Source organism: Pseudophryne corroboree, chromosome 5 (assembly GCF_028390025.1).
Source record: "Pseudophryne corroboree isolate aPseCor3 chromosome 5, aPseCor3.hap2, whole genome shotgun sequence".
In the NCBI taxonomy this organism is placed as follows: Eukaryota; Metazoa; Chordata; class Amphibia; order Anura; family Myobatrachidae; genus Pseudophryne; species Pseudophryne corroboree.
Genome location: NC_086448.1, coordinates 32,402,103 through 32,420,812, shown reverse-complemented (window position 1 = coordinate 32,420,812; position 18,710 = coordinate 32,402,103). Strand labels below are relative to the sequence as shown.

At 46.5% G+C, this 18,710-nt stretch overlaps 1 protein-coding gene across 2 annotated transcripts in view; it reads right to left on the bottom strand.

Moving 5' to 3' along the window:
* The window catches only part of SLC45A4 (solute carrier family 45 member 4), a 137,740-nt gene that overhangs the window by 59,971 nt on the left and 59,059 nt on the right, over positions 1–18,710 (bottom strand). For both annotated transcript variants that reach the window (XM_063921194.1, XM_063921195.1), the window contains exon 2: positions 2,334–2,968. In XM_063921194.1, coding sequence (XP_063777264.1) covers positions 2,334–2,565 — 232 coding nt within the window. In that variant the 5' untranslated portion in view covers positions 2,566–2,968. The remainder of the gene's footprint in view (positions 1–2,333; positions 2,969–18,710) is intronic.

Genomic DNA, 18,710 nt, shown 5'->3' with positions numbered 1-18,710 from the left:
CTGCGCACGGTAGTATTTCAGAGACATTCCCAGTGCACTTACGTCACCTCTACTCTGTGAGAGACGCGTCAGCGTTAAACCGGTTTCTTATACTACATTACCTAGATCTTTCTCGGCTGCACGCCACTGCACTGAACAGCTCCCAATATAGGAGGTACAAACTACATCAATGTGTGTTCTAGGAGTACAGGACAATTTTATTATTTTATTTTTTTAATTGTTGAGACACCAAAGCATTAGTCCTCATTTACAAGGGCCAGTAAACATAAAATACAAGGAAATGGTGAAAAAAGGCAGCAAAAATCCGTAAAGGACATGTATAGTTTGCCTGTATAGATTTACAAAGCATCCATTTCTGGAAACCGCTGTAGCATTTCGTATGCAGGTATAGCCGCAGATGCACACAGAATATAGTCATGCCGCATTAATCAGGAGAGGCTGATTTGCTATGCGAGTAGGACGCACAAACTAGTAAGACACGTTTTCGGCAAAAAGGCACCGGACGCTAACAGAGTTGCACGGGAACTTCCATCTCACTCACGCAACATATTTCCCAGTGCATGTAGTATTGAGGACGCATCTGTACATCAGGCAGCTAGCTATAGGGGCAATTCCTCGTTCTGCCAATGGCTGGGTCGGGGATTGTGAAAATCCACCATGTTCAAATTCCTACTTCGCCGATTCTGATCATATTTGGGTAAGAATAGAGTCAGGGATTTTTTTTATTTTTTATTTTGCTCCGGATTGGCCTTGGAAGAACGGGAATAGTCCTGGAGAAGTCTGGGCCCTATTAGTACTTAATATTTAACTTTGCTTCAGTCTGTTATTAGGTTTTCACCCTGTCACTTTACCATTTGTTTTTGTGCCATGGGATGTTATGTAAAAATTTTAAAATACAGACTCTAAAAACAAAGACACACAACACAATATTTTCATATTTACGTTCCGCACACTACACAAATAGTGAAAGCCTATATCTAACATCCCTATAACTACAGCGTGACAGCAAAAGCAAAACATGTTTATTTTATCAGCAAATCGGGGCAAACAGACACTGGGGGTTATTCAGGTTTATTAGAAAACCAAAAAAGCACACTCACGGGCAAAACCATGTGCACTGCAGGTGGGAGAGATGTAATATGTGCAGAGAGTTAGATTTGGATGGGTTATATTGTTTCTGTGCAGGGTAAATACTGGCTGCTTTATTTTTACACTACAATTCAGATTTCAGTTTGAACACACCCCACCCAAATCTAACTCTCTCTGCACATGTTACATCTGCCCCACCTACAGAGTAGCATGGTATTGCCCAGTAGGGTGCTTTTTTGGTTTTCTAACAAACCTGAATAATGTCCAATGTCAGGGTACAATTGTAACAAGTATTTGTGGCAGATTGGACAGCAATATTTATCTTTAATGTAAGTGCTCTTTAAAAATGAACACTAAGTCTTAAACAATGTAACCTTATATAAAATTACCTACTAAGAATATTTACACACTCTAAGTCCTTGCCGACTTTGGGAGTTTCAGGGGGAGGTCAACACTATTTGTGTCATCACACTCTCGGTTTGACAGTTTTACTAAGAAGTGGGTGGGGTGCTGAATGATAAACCGCTATTGCAGGAGTCTGAGTAAACCCTCCCCCCCCCCCCCCCCCCCCCCCATTTGGGATTACCGCGTACGGTCGTGGATCATAGGATCGACCACGACTGGTCAACAGCAACTAGGTTGACACCTGAAATAGGTCGACACAAGCATTAGGTTGACGTGAACAAGGTCAACTTTTTTTAAATTTTTTTTAAATGTTGGTGTCGTTTTTCTCCGTAGAATGACCGCTCAGCACAGGTTACCGTTCCCAATTGTAGTCCACGTGGATCGTAAAGTATGAAAGTGAAAAAAATAAAAATAAAATATATTATATATATATATATATATATATATATATATATATATATATATATATATATATATATATATATATATATATATATATATATATATATATAAATTTGAAAAACTCATGTCAACCTAAAAACCATGTCAACCAATAGTGGTCGACTGAATACATGTCGACCTAGAGACCGGATATCACCCCGTACATACCAGGAAATACAGAAAATATGCCCAGACCATTCTAGAACACGAGATGTTGACTATTTTCTTTACAATCGCTATATAAAACAAGCTATTACTCGGTTATCCGATATTTTCTGTAAAAAGTAACTTGGAGCAATTCAATTGCGTTGACGCAGCTAAAGGCACTGGGTTTAGCCGCCCAGACAACGGAACATAGGTCATTGATTGGCGCAGACCTGACTGCACCACACACTTACCAATCTGCAACAGAACCGGCGTCACCAGTGCAGTCTCCATAGCGTAGCAGAATTCTCTACCAAACATCACAGCGCCATTCATCACCCAGAGGCGGATCGGAATCCGGTCGATGGAACTCTCGCTTAGATTCTCATCCCTACTCTCGTTCTCCTTGTTCTCATCTTTCTTCAGCTGGGCCAACGGAAGGTCCTGAACTTGCATAGATTCCGAGTCGGCGTTTTGAGGGGCCATCTTCGTCACCACAAAAATATATATATGTGTATACTCCTAGATTCTATATAAATATTAATACTATATATCTTCAAAGATAAATATTTATTCTTTATTTGTTCAACTTTCGTCACGTCCGTCATGCAATTAATACTTATATTCCACTGCGTTCAAGTAGATGTCGCCGCAACTTTGCAAATAAGGTGCTGCGCAAGAGGAGGGTATTTGGTACTAATTCAATCATATGGCTTTAATGGTTTACTGTGAATTTGAGTTAAAAATCCATATTTGCCATTCAGTTAATACCAGTTTCATAATTTCTATAGAAGAAGTGGTAAAATTCTTGGTTTTCTTGTTGTTGCAGGCTGGAAAGGCGACACACACAGGTGATGCACCGTTAATCCCCATCGAGCGACTGGTTGATCTGTAAGGCAAAAGAAAAACAGACTGCGTTAGAAGGTGAGGTGGGAAAACCCGGACGGGCGAATAAAGTCTGGGGAAAACCGGGGGCGGAGATCTAGAATGAAGCCAAGGAACAGGAGTCAGATGGTGTAACCTATGCTGCCCTATTACCTGCGGAGACCCCAAGTGTTGGTGCGCCATTGATTTGAGAGCACAGAAAAGACCGTTTCCAACAGACGGCATTGTACATCTGATAACTGAGGTTGCACACCTGTGCTTAAGAGGACTACGATTTAATAGGCTTCAATTTAGGAACATCAACGGGATAAACCTAAATCTGACCACCATGAATTAGGGCCGTTCGCAATTTAAAACCGACGCAGCGACAGCATATAAAACAGAAGAGTCAATACCCAATACATTGGTTGCAAAAGTGGATATGGATTTTGCCTCCACATAGGCTATAAAATGTACTGTATTCTCATTTTAGCTACATTATGGCATAAAAATACATGTATTCAATCTTACCATTGATCAGCACAAAATAAACTGCAATGTCAATTAAATAAGAAAATTCATTGAGTTTCTTTCCTAAGATAAGAATGTATTCACTCCTTATGTGAAGGCAAGCCTAACTGACCCTTAGAGCAATACGTTGTTTTCAGAGGTCACGTCAAATGGTTGGAGCGCACATGTGTACAACGAAAGGGTTCTGATTTATATCAAAATATGCATATCTGTTTGTGAGAGGTGCTACATGTGAACAGTGCAAAGGCAGACGTGAGCTTCATCATGAGGATCAAAAAACATTTTAAGCAAATCTGAAAAAGTATACTTAAAAAGTACCAATGAGAAGAATATATGTGAATTTTATTTAATAACGTTTGTATTAAGAATAGCACAACTGCGTATAACCGATTATATGCTAAAGAAGAGTATCCGTGCCATTAATTTTCCTGTAAGTTGACTAGGAAGAGGCCCAACTCTTACAGATGTAGACACAGTCTTCTACAGTATTAGGATAGGAGACACTGTCTGTAGGACAGGCACATCATTAAATTGTTCTTTACAGATAGCAAAAATAAAAAAATACTGCAGACAACGGCTATGAAATACTATTTAGTGTTTGCCAGAATGCATGAAGTTTGCAGTCAAATATTTATTAATCGCTGAATAACGTTTGTAATGTAGATTAAGTCTCCACTCTATCAAAGAGCCTTGTCGTTACTGTGCCTGTCCTATTTCCACTTACGTACTGATCAGACATGAAGTCTAGAACCTATAGCGGCATCATTCGCTCACCTCCCTGAATACAGAGCACTGATGTACAGTATGCAGCAAACATCCCTGAAAATAGGAGGTGGTGTACGGAATTCAGTGTCGAAGTCGAAAATATTATAACCACGAACTTATCAGTGTATGACTGCGTACAATGGGGGTCATTCAGAGTTGATCACTAGCTGCCGTTGTTCGCAGCGCAATGATCAGGCTAAAAATCGGCACTTCTGCGCATGCGTATCAATGCGCACGCGCGACGTACTTTCACAAAAGCTGATGCAGTTTCACACAAGGTCTAGCGACGCTTTTCAGTCGCACTGCTGACCGCAGAGTGATTGAAAGGAAGTGGGTGTTTCTGGGTGGTAACTGTCCGTTTTCGGGGAGTGTGTGTAAAAACGCAGGCGCGTCGGATAAAAACGCGGGAGTGGCTGGGGAAACGTAGGCGTGGCTGGCCGAACGCAGGGCGTGTTTGTGACGTCAAAACAGGAACTAAACAGTCTGTAGTGATCGCTAGCTAGGAGTAAGTCTCCAGCTGCTCAGAAACTGCACAATCTTTTTTTGTAGCAGCGCTGCGATCCTTTCGTTCGCACTTCTGCTAAGCTAAGATACACTCCCAGAGGGCGGCGGCTTAGCGTTCGCTCGCTGCTTTCAGCAGCCGTACAAACAACTCGGAATGAGGGCCTATGCTTCCAGCACTGCTAATCCTTCCCGCCTTATTCCTTCCCCAGCCCCAAGCTTAGGAAATGCAGAATTATTGTCATGGTTGTAAGAGGAAGGGTGAGTGAGGCCAGTCAGCTAGTCAGAGAGGCCTGGCCAACCTGTGAAACTACAAGTGCCCCCTCCACCCTTGCTATTAAGGAATGCTAAAACTGTGGCAAGCTGGAGCGCCATGGATTTGCCAGGCCTGCATTCAGAGAACTGGTGACAGGCTGAATCATTCCGAAACATTTCTGGGGACTCAAAACAGGAGGAAAGTGTCACATCCAATTACATGGGGGCAAATTTACTAAGACGGGAGTTCTATTTAAGATGGGATGTTGCCCCTAGCAACCAGATTCTACTTCTCATTTATCTAGCACCCTCTAGAACAGTGTTTCCCAACCTCGGTCCTCAAGGCACACTAACAGTCCTGGTTTTAGTGATATCCAGGCTTGAACACAGGTGACTAAATTAGTACCTCAGTTATTTTGATTTAACCATCTGTGCTGAAGCCTGGCTATCACTAAAACCTGCACTGTTGGTGTGCCTTGAGGACCGCGGTTGGGAATGCCTGCTCTAGAAGATAATACCTGGAATCTGATTGGTTGCTATGGGCAACATCCCATCTTAAATAGAACTCCCATCTTAGTAAATTTACCCCATGGAATCTCCAAGTGTTCATCAGCATTCAGTTCTACACTTATAGGAGATCTTAAAAAAAAAAAAAAACACCCCACACACCATTCTGACAGCATTTTATTCAAACACGCATCAGTAGTACACTGTACAAGACGTGTTTACGCTCCTTTACAGATAACAGTTTTTATGGCGACCTAGTAGAATGTTCTAACCTAGCAGCAAAACTAAATGCTCAAATGTCAGTATTTAATATGAGCGTCTTTAAAACCATCATTGTGTAGTCTAGATCCACCATGGGGATTGTCTTTTCTCCATCGCTTCAGTGGCAGAGGCCATTTTGCCTCGTCAGACTCCCCGGCTGTGCGGCCTCTCCTTCCTGGCCTTTACGTGACAATGTAGAATAAAAATGAATATTCCTTGGACTTAGAATTTACAATAATGCGTCAGCATTTGTGGATCTGCAATGTTACGGTGGTTTGATATAATTGCTCTGTATCATTTGCTAACCGGCACAAATATTTCAATGCTTTCAGACTCTCTATGGCGCTTGATTACCCTGAAAGGTCAGAGGAAGATTAGGATGTTACCATTTGTACACATAAAAGGAGAAAACTGAAATCAACAACTTCCTCTATTGTCCTATGAATTCATACAAGGATCACAGCTGCCAACACGTGATTTCCCTTCATGTCCCAGCTAGAAAACAAAATCCCCTTGTATAACAGACCGTACGGAGAACCATTAGTCCTTAGTAATGAACCCTCAATTACCCAGTAGTATGGGAGATGCTCCCCACGGTCAGTTGAATGTAACATTATAAGATGGGCAATGCAGCGGATTTTAAGACCGCTGAAGGTTATAGTACATTAACCTTCCACAGAGCAGCATTAGGAGGGTGGTACCATAAAATGATTAACTGGGGAAGGTGCAATGATGTCACAGCAGCTCAAATAACTGCACACCTTCGGTTTTTTGTCCTGCAAGAGATCCCATCAGTCTTATAGATTTGGGAAGTGTTTCAGCGGTGTCTGTTTTATATCTGCAGACAGATGCCACCTTCAACAGTGCACAAATTTACCTTCAGGGCTTGTGTGAAAAATCCCAATTTTTTAGGTTTAATCATCACTACGCAAAGCACGTTTGCATGTATTACTACATATATTCCCACATTGCTTTAAAAATTAGGATTTGGAAGACAAAATTGTGAAGCCCCAAACTGAGGTCAACAAATATTTAGAAGATTTACAGAATACGGACGCAAGAAAAAAGTTGATAAAGTCAATTGGGACAACACACAAACCGGTGTTCAGTGTTAACCAATAGGAGAGTTCTAACCCCCGAAGTTCTGCCAACCTCAGCATCCAAACCGTTGTAAGCAGATCTATTAACCTGGCATCACCGCTATTTATAAAAACTCGAGCAATCCATTGTACGCGGCCAAATCCGAACAAGGATTATGGCCAAAACACTGAGACGGCACAGACATGACCCCATCCAAAATAAACATAGCCTATACAAATACAAGTGAATTTAAGAGAAAATCACTAATCAGACCTGTTTTCTCCTCAAGAATTTAGGAGCACAGGAGTTCTCTGTGTCATGCGTCTGCCAACAGACGTCTACTGGATTGGTTAAAGCAAGATACAGCCACCCATCACGTGCACAGGCGCTCTTGTGCAAAATACAAGCTGTACACTTGCAAAGTACTCAGACATTACTATGCAAACTGCAAAGTCTACGCCCCCGCGCCGGAATTCTGCCCTTTCCAGCAACATGCAGGCTAGTAAATAAGGAAGTATGGAGGTAATTCAGAGTTGATCGCAGCAGCAAATTTGTTAGCAGTTAGGCAAAACCATGTGCACTGCAGGTGGGGCATATGTAACATGTGCAGAGAGTTAGATTTGGGTGGGTTATATTGTTTCTGTGCAGAGTAAATACTGGCTGCTTTAATTTTACACCGCAATTTAGATTTCAGTTTGAACACACCCCACCCAAATCTAACTCTCTCTGCACATGTTACATCTGCCCCACCTGCAGTGCACATGGTTTTGCCCAACTGCTAACAAATTTGCTTCTGCGATCAACTCTGAATTAGGCCCAATGACTGGCTGCAATGAAAACTGCATATCAAAAAGGGAAAGAGCCACCACACCAGACTAGTCTTAAAAAATGACTAGTATTATGCTATAAACAAAGTATGAAGTATAATAGGTTCTGGCAGCCACAGAGGGTTACACGACGGCGGTATTGAATGAAGCCTACACACTGGGATCTGCAGTAACTGCCCATTTATATGTCATCTGCACAAAACGGGTATCGCCGGCTGTACAGATAATCGCGTCGCTTAGCGCGCTCGGTCGGGCTCAGCCTGTTCCAGAACCAGGCGGATCTCTCCCACGTAATTGCAGCTTTGCAGAGTCTTTTAGGTAACAATGAAATGTAGGTTTTCTATGCACCAACCTGGCCGTACGCTTTCCCCACCACCTGCAACAGCTGCTGCTTTACATACATTTCCCTAGTACGGCAGCCGTGTCTTACTGCCATTTCCAGGAGATATAAATGTAAGTTCTGTCGAGCTAAGGCACCTGCTGAACCAGCCTCCTCTCTCCTACCAAGCCCTGAAGTAAAATGCTGACTAACTGAGCAAATAAGGGACTGGCATGACAGATAAGAATCCTATTATGCACACACAAAAGGTATCCATTATCTAGAATGCTCGGGACTTGCAGTTTCATACAGGACTTCTGTAGAAGGAGCATCTAGAACAGGCCTGGCCGGGATGCAGTCATGTGACCGCCGCTGGAGATCCCGGGGGTTACCATGCCAACACCGGGATCCCGAGCAATCAAAATGCCTGCTGACAGAACGCCGACACACAGGGGCTATTCCCACTCATGGGTGTCCACGACACAAGGGGCTTTGTTGTGCACCAGTGGCTCTCCAGATGTTGTCAAGCTACACATCCCCACATCCCAGCATGCCCTGCTGCAGATTTAGCATGACCTAAATGTAATACTGTGGCGGGGCATGCTGGGATTTGTAGTTTCTCCACAGCTGTAGAGCCACACGTTGGGCAGTCCTGATCTAGAATGTGACTCTTCGTGCTTCAGCTGGACACACCCACTGCAGTATCAGCGGTGATATCGGGCAACTGTGCCAACATTACAGTCTGAGACTACCAACAATCACACTGTAAGCCACCAATCATTGGCAAGGGTGGCAAACTCACCCATGAAAGAGGGCTTTCTATTGGCCCACGTGTGCAGTCATCTTCAGGTTATGACCGGCTTCTGCGATAGGGCCATCTATGTGGTCAGATTAGACACCGGTACAGTGACACAAGCAGAACTGGTCCGTGTGCCACATCCAGGTTTTCAGACCATGACCAATGCTAGTGCTTCATTAAGGATAAGTAGTTACTGTATTCCATGTTCCTGGTTCCTAAAATCCACCTATTAACTCCCTCTGCATAAAGTCACAGAAGTGGGACCGCCAAAGGACACGGATGTGCCCGACGTGCCCCCTCTGGGCGGGTGTTGGCGCATTATGAATAGCGTTATTTATTGTAGCCAATGAGAGGCAGATGAAAGGTTTTAGATCAGCTCCATTTAGCTGCAACAAGCAATTTATAAACAAGAGAATCGTGCCCCTGTAAATTCATTAGTTTGAATTGATTAGAAAAGGATTAGTCATCTGGTTCTTGCCAAAACTTGTACGACTTTAAAAACAATTAATTAATGTGGGCCTTCTGCCTCCCTGGGGCTTTTAGTTTCCAGTATTTCCAGAATCACATTTGCATTTAATACCTTAGCAACGTATATTCCGTGAATGTTACAAGGTAACACTCGGCCCTAGTCAATCAATGCTTTTTCAGGTTCAGTAGGGTTGCAGGATCACTTTTGGGTTATTACAGCAAGATGGTTGAGTCGCCCCTCCATCACTGGGAAGAAAATCTGCACAGCGAGCCACAAGTTAATAATCTTACGGTGAAAGGTGTCATTTTCCTGAGGTTACATTATACAATCCAAAATCCGTTCATTCTTTTCCAGCTTCCGATACTGTGACCACTTTGAACAGTGCTCCCTTTAAATGCAGACTGTGGCCCATCCATAGCCATCCAAGATGGCAGCCAGGAATCGGTGCGCTGGCCACTTTCGCAGTGTCCTTTTTCCCCCCGTCTCCGTGTTATGTTACATCTGCGCTCCTATCCAATTCCAGGAAAACTGGAAAAGGTTACGTGGCTGCCCGTGAATGACTGACTGCTCCTGGCATTTCGATAGAATGAAGCACAGTTATCAGTGAGTACTGTTAAGGCTACTTGACATTTCAGCACATTAAATGGCTCTATTCAGTACCAACAGGACGCTGCAGATCCCATGGTCAGGCCTGCCAATACACAGACATCAGAAGAACCGTCCTCCGGGGCGCCTTCACACACGGGCTGGGAAAGTGGGTGATGCAGGATAACCAACGTGCATTTCACATGCATCGGTGAAGAGTTCTGCATGCACTTTTCATGTGGTGCTTCTGTCAGTACAATCTGTTGCAGCAATAGCGCACGTCATCGCGTAAGAGACAAGTTGTGCCGCTTTCCGAATGTTACACAACGGTGGGAAAATGCACATGAAACAATTCCTCTTTCTTTCAGGTGAAAAGTGCATTACTGGGGGATCGGTGTGAAGGACCCTCAAAGTGCACTATAGTGTGGTGTCTAGGCATGACCTACTGTATATTGTGTATTACCCAGCTGGTAACTATCACGCAGACTGTACATAAACTCAAATGCATATAGGAGAACGCAAAGATGCAACTCATAGGGCAGTGATGGGGAACCTTGTTAAATTACACATCTAAGCATTCTACAGTTTTGCTATTTGGCCATGCTAAAACTGTATTAGAGCATGCTGGGACGTGTAGTTCAACAGCTGGAGTGCCACAGTTTCCCCATCACCGTCATAGGGTGTCGCCTGCAGAATCAGCTGTTAGAAACATACTAATGAAGTCCTCATCGACAGTGTTTTGCGCCATATGGCGAGAGACGACACTGGTCGCGAGTCCTGGACTTTAAGTACTTTTTTCCCTGAATTTTGCATTGTAGCCACATACCAATGTGCGCACACTGTCCTAGGTGCTCCCCATCCGTATAAGTGTTCCAGAGGAATCGGTATAAAGTCACTAATTAAGCCCAACGATACATGGTGCTGGGGACAGCTCACGTAGACTCCTGTCTCTCGCCTCGTTACAGATTGGCGACCGGGTCTCGCACAGCTGCTGCAGCACTACCACCCAATGTACCCGCATTGCACTTTGTCACATTAGCGGTTTGAACAAGACGCATATTTTGTGGAAGTCTCCCTGGCAGGACGCCAAGTCACAAAGGTCACGGTGACCCACAGAAGGCTACGTGGTACGGTTTGTGGATAGGTGTATATGAACACACCTGCGAACCAATGCGTTGCAGCTCAATACTCCTTTTTCTTACAGTCGCTGTTGCCAATATTACTAATTTAACGCGAGGTTCTGTGATGACGTGCGGCGGCGCACATTGCAAGTAACTACGGGAGGAAAAGCTTGCTTGTTTTTTCGCTCATCTCCGGAGAGGGTCCAGATGGAACCTCGTCACCAAGTCAAAGACTGCATATACACTATACAAAGAAACTGTACATTTTACCCACTGAGCCAGTCTCTTGTCACTCCCTGACTTAAGTGTCCCGCAGAAGCCGGGAGACACAGCTAGTTATAGAAACGCGCGCAGATCTTTCTGGGTGTTTTCATTCCTATAGAAACATTCAGATTGCGTTTAGCTCCGTAACTACTAGCGATGGGAGACATCTTTCATATTTATAAAAAATCAACCTGCACATTTTGAAGCAAACCCAAAACTAGTCCGACGGCCTCTTGTTCCTGTGTTTGTTTTTATGCTTCCTCCCAACAACAATCACACATCCACCTGTCTGCACCATCCCCACATGGTGCGGCATAGGATTTCCCACTATGTGCGACAGTTGCAGGAGCCCCTATGGCAGCAGTGGCGCACACAGCATCAGCAGACTATTCCACTCCCTGCAGAACATTGCTTAATCTCCTCAGCTCATTACTCAGGCAACATTTCTCACTAAAAGCTGCTTAGTGCTCTGATTTAATTACTAGCTGTAAGGACGTGTAACAGGCCAGAATAGGCCGAGTCTATGACAAGCCTGATGCTGCGGGAGCAGGGAGAGACATATTCATGGAAAACGTGCCTGGACAAGGGTCTCCGTAAGTCAGGATGCTGCAGTCTAAGGAGCAGGGTGTGAGCCGGGGACAGACCTGCAGGGGGAATGTACCACCTGTAACCGTGACAAGCGTATAATTACTCCAAACATGACACAGATATTGCCAGCCCGTATCACACCTACAGCGCCAGCCTCACATCTACAGTGCCAGCCTGTGCCCGTATCACACCTGCAGCGTCAGCCTCACATCTACAGGGCCAGCCTGTGCCCACGTCACACCTACAGCGCCAGCCTGTGCCCGCATCACCTACAGCGACAGCCTGTGCCCGCATCACACCTACAGCGCTAGTATCACATCTACTACGCCAGCCTGTGCCCGTGTCACCTACAGTGCCAACCTCACATCTACAGTGCCAGCCTGTGCCCACCTCACACCTACAGTGCCAACCTGTGCCCACCTCACACCTACAGCGCCAACCTGTGCCCACCTCACACCTACAGCGTCAGCCTCACATCTACAGTGCCAGCTTGTGCCCATGTCACACCTACAGTGCCAGCCTGTGCCCACCTAACACCTACAGCGCCAGCCTATGCCTGCATCACACCTATAGCGCCAGCCTCACATCTACAGTGCCAGCCTGTGCCCATGTCACACCTACAGTGCCAGCCTGTGCCCACCTCACACCTACAGTGCCAACATCACACCTACAGCGCCAACCTGTGCCCGCATCACACCAACAGTGCCAGAATCCCACCATCACATCTACAGTGCCAGCCTGTGCCCGCATCACACCTACAGCGCCAGCCTCACATCTACAGTGCCAGCGTGTGCCACACCTACAGTGCCAGCATCACACTTAGTGCCACCATCACATTTACAGCGCCAGCATGTGTCCGCATCACCCTTACAGTACCAGCCTGTGCCCCGTGTCACACCTACAGCGCCAGCCTCACATCTACAGTGCCAACCTGTTCCCGCATCACACCTACAGTGCCAGTCTGTGCCCACATCACACCTACAGCGCCAGCCTGTGCCCACATCACACCTACAGCGCCAGCCTGTGCCCACATCACACCTACAGCGCCAGCCTGTGCCCACATCACACCTACAGTGCCATCACACCTAGTGCCACCATCACCCCTACAGTACCAGCCTGTGCCCACGTCACCACTACAGTACCAGCCCGCATCACACCTACAGCACCAACCTGTGCCTGCATCACACCTACAGTGCCAACCTGTGCCCGCATCACACCTACAGTGCCAACCTGTGCCCGCATCACACCTACAGTGCCAACCTGTGCCCGCATCACACCTACAGTGCCAACCTGTGCCCGCATCACACCTACAGTGCCAACATGTGCCCGCATCACACCTACAGCGCCAACATGTGCCCGCATCACACCTACAGCGCCAACCTGTGCCCGCATCACACCTACAGCGCCAACCTGTGCCCGCATCACACCTACAGCGCCAGCCTCACATCTACAGTGCCAGCCTGTGCCCATGTCACACCTACAGTGCCAGCCTCACATCTACAGTGCCAGCCTGTTCCCACCTCACACCTACAGCGCCAGCCTGTGCCCGCATCACACCTACAGCGCCAGCCTGTGCCCGCATCACACCTACAGCGCCAGCCTCACATCTACAGTGCCAGCCTGTGCCCATGTCACACCTACAGTGCCAGCCTGTGCCCGCATCACACCTACAGTGCCAGAATCCCACCATCACATCTACAGCACCAACCTGTGCCCGCATCACTCCTACAGTGACAACCTGTGCCCACATCACATCTTCAGTGCCAACCTGTGCCTACATAAAACCTTGTGCCAGATCGTACCTGCATCCCACCTACCTAACTGCACATTTGCACTTTTAGTATATAACCCAGGGGTTCCCAAGGTACACTAACAGTCCATATTCTAAAGATATCCATACTTGAGCACAGGTGGGATAATTAGTACGTCTGTTATTTTGATTTATAAAGCATGAACATTCATTAAAACCTGGGGGTATATTTACTAAGGTCCCGATTTTGACCGAGATGGTGTTTTTTCTTCAAAGTGTCATCTCGGGAATTTACTAAACTCAAATCACGGCAGTGATGAGGGCATTTGTATTTTTTGGGAAGTCAAAGAAAAAAATTACGAATGAATACACCATCGGTCAAATACGCCTGTTATTTGGTAGAACTCGGTAATTTACAAAAAAGTGTAATTCACAAACACTGCCGGCAATAGCCAAACACTGCCGTGAAAAAATAAGAATTTACTTACCGATAATTCTATTTCTCGTAGTCCGTAGTGGATGCTGGGACTTCCGTAAGGACCATGGGGAATAGCGGCTCCGCAGGAGACTGGGCACAAAAGTAAAAGCTTTAGACTAGCTGGTGTGCACTGGCTCCTCCCCCTATGACCCTCCTCCAAGCCTCAGTTAGGATACTGTGCCCGGACGAGCGTACATAATAAGGAAGGATTTTGAATCCCGGGTAAGACTCATACCAGCCACACCAATCACACCGTACAACCTGTGATCTGAACCCAGTTAACAGTATGATAAACGTAGGAGCCTCTGAAAAGATGGCTCACAACAACAATAACCCGAATTTTGTAACAATAACTATATACAAGTATTGCAGACAATCCGCACTTGGGATGGGCGCCCAGCATCCACTACGGACTACGAGAAATAGAATTATCGGTAAGTAAATTCTTATTTTCTCTGACGTCCTAGTGGATGCTGGGACTTCCGTAAGGACCATGGGGATTATACCAAAGCTCCCAAACGGGCGGGAGAGTGCGGATGACTCTGCAGCACCGAATGAGAGAACTCCAGGTCCTCCTCAGCCAGGGTATCGAATTTGTAAAATTTAGCAAACGTGTTTGCCCCTGACCAAGTAGCTGCTCGGCAAAGTTGTAAAGCCGAGACCCCTCGGGCAGCCGCCCAAGATGAGCCCACTTTCCTTGTGGAATGGGCTTTTACAGATTTTGGCTGTGGCAGGCCTGCCACAGAATGTGCAAGCTGAATTGTACTACAAATCCAACGAGCAATCGTCTGCTTAGAAGCAGGAGCACCCAGCTTGTTGGGTGCATACAGGATAAACAGCGAGTCAGATTTTCTGACTCCAGCCGTCCTGGAAACATATTTTCAGGGCCCTGACTACGTCCAGCAACTTGGAGTCCTCCAAGTCCCTAGTAGCCGCAGGCACCACAATAGGCTGGTTCAGGTGAAACGCTGAAACCACCTTAGGGAGAAATTGAGGGCGAGTCCTCAGTTCTGCCCTGTCTGAATGAAAAATTAGGTAAGGGCTTTTATATGATAAAGCCGCCAATTCAGAGACACGCCTGGCTGATGCCAGGGCCAACAGCATTACCACTTTCCATGTGAGATATTTCAATTCCACAGTGGTGAGTGGTTCAAACCAATGTGATTTTAGGAGACTCAACACTACATTGAGATCCCAAAGTGCCACTGGAGGCACAAAAGGAGGCTGTATATGCAGTACCCCTTTGACAAACGTCTGAACTTCAGGCACTGAAGCCAGTTCTTTTTGGAAGAAGATTGACAGGGCCGAAATTTGAACCTTAATGGACCCTAATTTTAGGCCCATAGATAGTCCTGTTTGCAGGAAATGCAGGAAACGACCCAGTTGAAATTCCTCTGTAGGGGCCTTTTTGGCCTCACACCACGCAACATATTTTCGCCAAATGCAGTGATAATGTTTTGCGGTTACATCCTTTCTGGCCTTGACCAGGGTAGGGATGACTTCATCTGGAATGCCTTTTTCCTTCAGGATCCGGCGTTCAACCTCCATGCCGTCAAACGCAGCCGCGGTAAGTCTTGAAACAGACAAGGTCCCTGCTGGAGCAGGTCCTTTCTGAGAGGTAGAGGCCACGGGTCCTCCGTGAGCATCTCTTGCAGTTCCGGGTACCAAGTTCTTCTTGGCCAATCCGGAGCCACGAGTATAGTTCTTACTCCTCTCCTTCTTATGATTCTCAGTACTTTGGGTATGAGAGGCAGAGGAGGGAACACATACACCGACTGGTACACCCACGGTGTTACCAGAGCGTCCACCGCTATTGCCTGAGGGTCCCTTGACCTGGCGCAATATCTGTCCAGTTTTTTGTTGAGACGGGACGCCATTGCCCTCCTGCTTCTTGTGCCGCCCTGTCTGTTGACGTGGGCGACTGCCGTGATGTTGTCCGATTGGATCAATACCGACTGACCCTGAAGCAGAGGCCTTGCTTGACTTAGGGCATTGTAAATGGCCCTTAGTTCCAGGATATTTATGTGAAGAGACGTTTCCATGCTTGACCACAAGCCCTGGAAAATTCTTCCCTGTGTGACTGCTCCCCAGCCTCTCAGACTGGCATCCGTGGTCACCAGCATCAAATCCTGAATGCCGAATCTGCGGCCCTCTAGAAGATGAGCACTCTGTAACCACCACAGGAGAGACACCCTTGTCCTTGGAGATAGGGTTATCCGCTGATGCATCTGAAGATGCGATCCGGACCATTTGTCCAGCAGATCCCACTGAAAAGTTCTTGCATGGAATCTTCCGAATGGAATTGCTTCGTAAGAAGCCACCATTTTTCCCAGGACTCTCGTGCATTGATGCACTGACACTTGGCCTGGTTTTAGGAGGTTCCTGACTAGCTCGGATAACTCCCTGGCCTTCTCCTCCGGGAGAAACACCTTTTTCTGGACTGTGTCCAGAATCATCCCCAGGAACAGTAGACGTGTTGTTGGAATCAGCTGTGATTTTGGGATATTTAGAATCCACCCGTGCTGACGTAGCACTACCTGAGACAGTGCTACTCCGAACTCTAACTGTTCCCTGGATCTTGCCCTTATCAGGAGATCGTCCAAGTAAGGGATAATTAAGACGCCTTCTCTTCGAAGAAGAATCATCATTTCGGCCATTACCTTGGTAAAGACCCGGGGTGCCGTGGACAATCCAAACGGCAGCGTCTGAAACGGATAATGACAGTTTTGAACCACAAACCTGAGGTACCCCTGGTGAGAAGGGAAGATTGGGACATGGAGATAAGCATCTTTGATGTCCAGAGATACCATATAGTCCCCTTCTTCCAGGTTCGCTATCACTGCTCTAAGTGATTCCATCTTGAATTTGAACCTTTTTATGTAAGTGTTCAAGGATTTCAGATTTAAAATTGGTCTCACCGAGCCGTCCGGCTTCGGTACCACAAACAGCGTGGAATAATACCCCTTTCCCTGTTGTAGGAGGGGTACCTTGATTATCACCTGCTGGGAATACAGCTTGTGAATAGCTTCCAATACTGCCTCCCTGTCGGAGGGAGACGTTGGAAGAGCAGACTTCAGGAATCGGCGAGGGGGAGACGTCTCGACTTCCAATTTGTACCCCTGTGATACTACCTGCAGGATCCAGGGGTCCACTTGCGAGTGAGCCCACTGCGCGTTGAAATTTTTGAGACGGGCCCCCACCGTGCCTGAGTCCGCTTGTAAAGCCCCAGCGTCATGCTGAAGACTTGGCAGAAGCGGGGGAGGGCTTCTGCTCCTGGGAAGAGGCTGCCTGGTGCAGTCTTTTTCCTCTTCCTCTGCCCCGGGGCAGAAATGAGTGGCCTTTTGCTCGCTTGTTCTTATAGGAACGAAAGGACCGAGTTTGAAAAGACGGTGTCTTTTTCTGCTGAGAGGTGACCTGGGGTAAAAAGGTGGACTTTCCAGCCGTTGCCGTGGCCACCAGGTCTGACAGACCGACCCCAAATAACTCCTCCCCTTTATACGGCAATACTTCCATATGTCGTTTGGAATCTGCATCACCTGACCACTGTCGCGTCCATAACGCCCTTCTGGTAGAAATGGACATCGCACTCACTCTTGATGCCAGGGTGCAAATATCCCTCTGTGCATCACGCATATATAGTAATGCATCCTTTAAATGCTCTATAGTTAATAAAATACTGTCCCTATCCAGGGTATCAATATTTTCAGTCAGGGAATCCGACCAAGCCACTCCAGCGCTGCACATCCAGGCTGAGGCGATTGCTGGTCGCAGTATAACACCAGTATGTGTGTATATACCTTTTAGGATATTTTCCAGCCTTCTATCAGCTGGTTCCTTGAGGGCGGCCGTATCAGGAGACGGTAACGCCACTTGTTTTGATAAGCGTGTGAGCGCCTTATCTACCCTAGGGGGTGTTTCCCAACGTGCCCTAACCTCTGGCGGGAAAGGGTATAGTGCCAATAATTTGTTAGAAATCAGCAGTTTTTTATCGGGGGAAACCCACGCTTTATCACACACACCTCATTTAATTCCTCTGATTCAGGAAAAACTACTGGTAGTTTTTTCACACCCCACATAATACCCTTTTTTGTGGTACTTTTAGTGTCTGAAATGTTCAATGCCTCCTTCATTGCCGTGATCATGTAACCTGTGGCCCTACTGGACATTACGTTTGTCTCCTCACCGTCGACACTGGATTCAGTATCCGTGTCTGGGACTGTGTCGACCATCTGAGGTAACGGGCGTTTTAGCGCCCCTGACGGTGTCTGAGACGCCTGAACAGGCACTAACTGATTTGCCGGCTGTCTCATGTCGTCAACAGTTTTTTGCAAAGTGCTGACGTTGTCACGTAATTCTTTAAATACGACCATCCAGTCAGGTGTCGACTCCCTAGGGGGTGACATCACTAACACAGGCAATTGCTCTGCTTCCACATCATCTTCCTCCTCATACATGTCGACACAATCGTACCGACACCCAGCACACACACAGGGAATGCTCTGATAGAGGACCCCACTAGCCCTTTGGGTAGACAGAGGGAGAGTTTGCCAGCACACACCAGAGCGCTATATATATGCAGGGATAACCTTATATAAGTGTTACTCCCTGTTATAGCTGCTGTATTATATATTAGCTGCCAATAGTGCCCCCCCTCACCTGATTCGTGT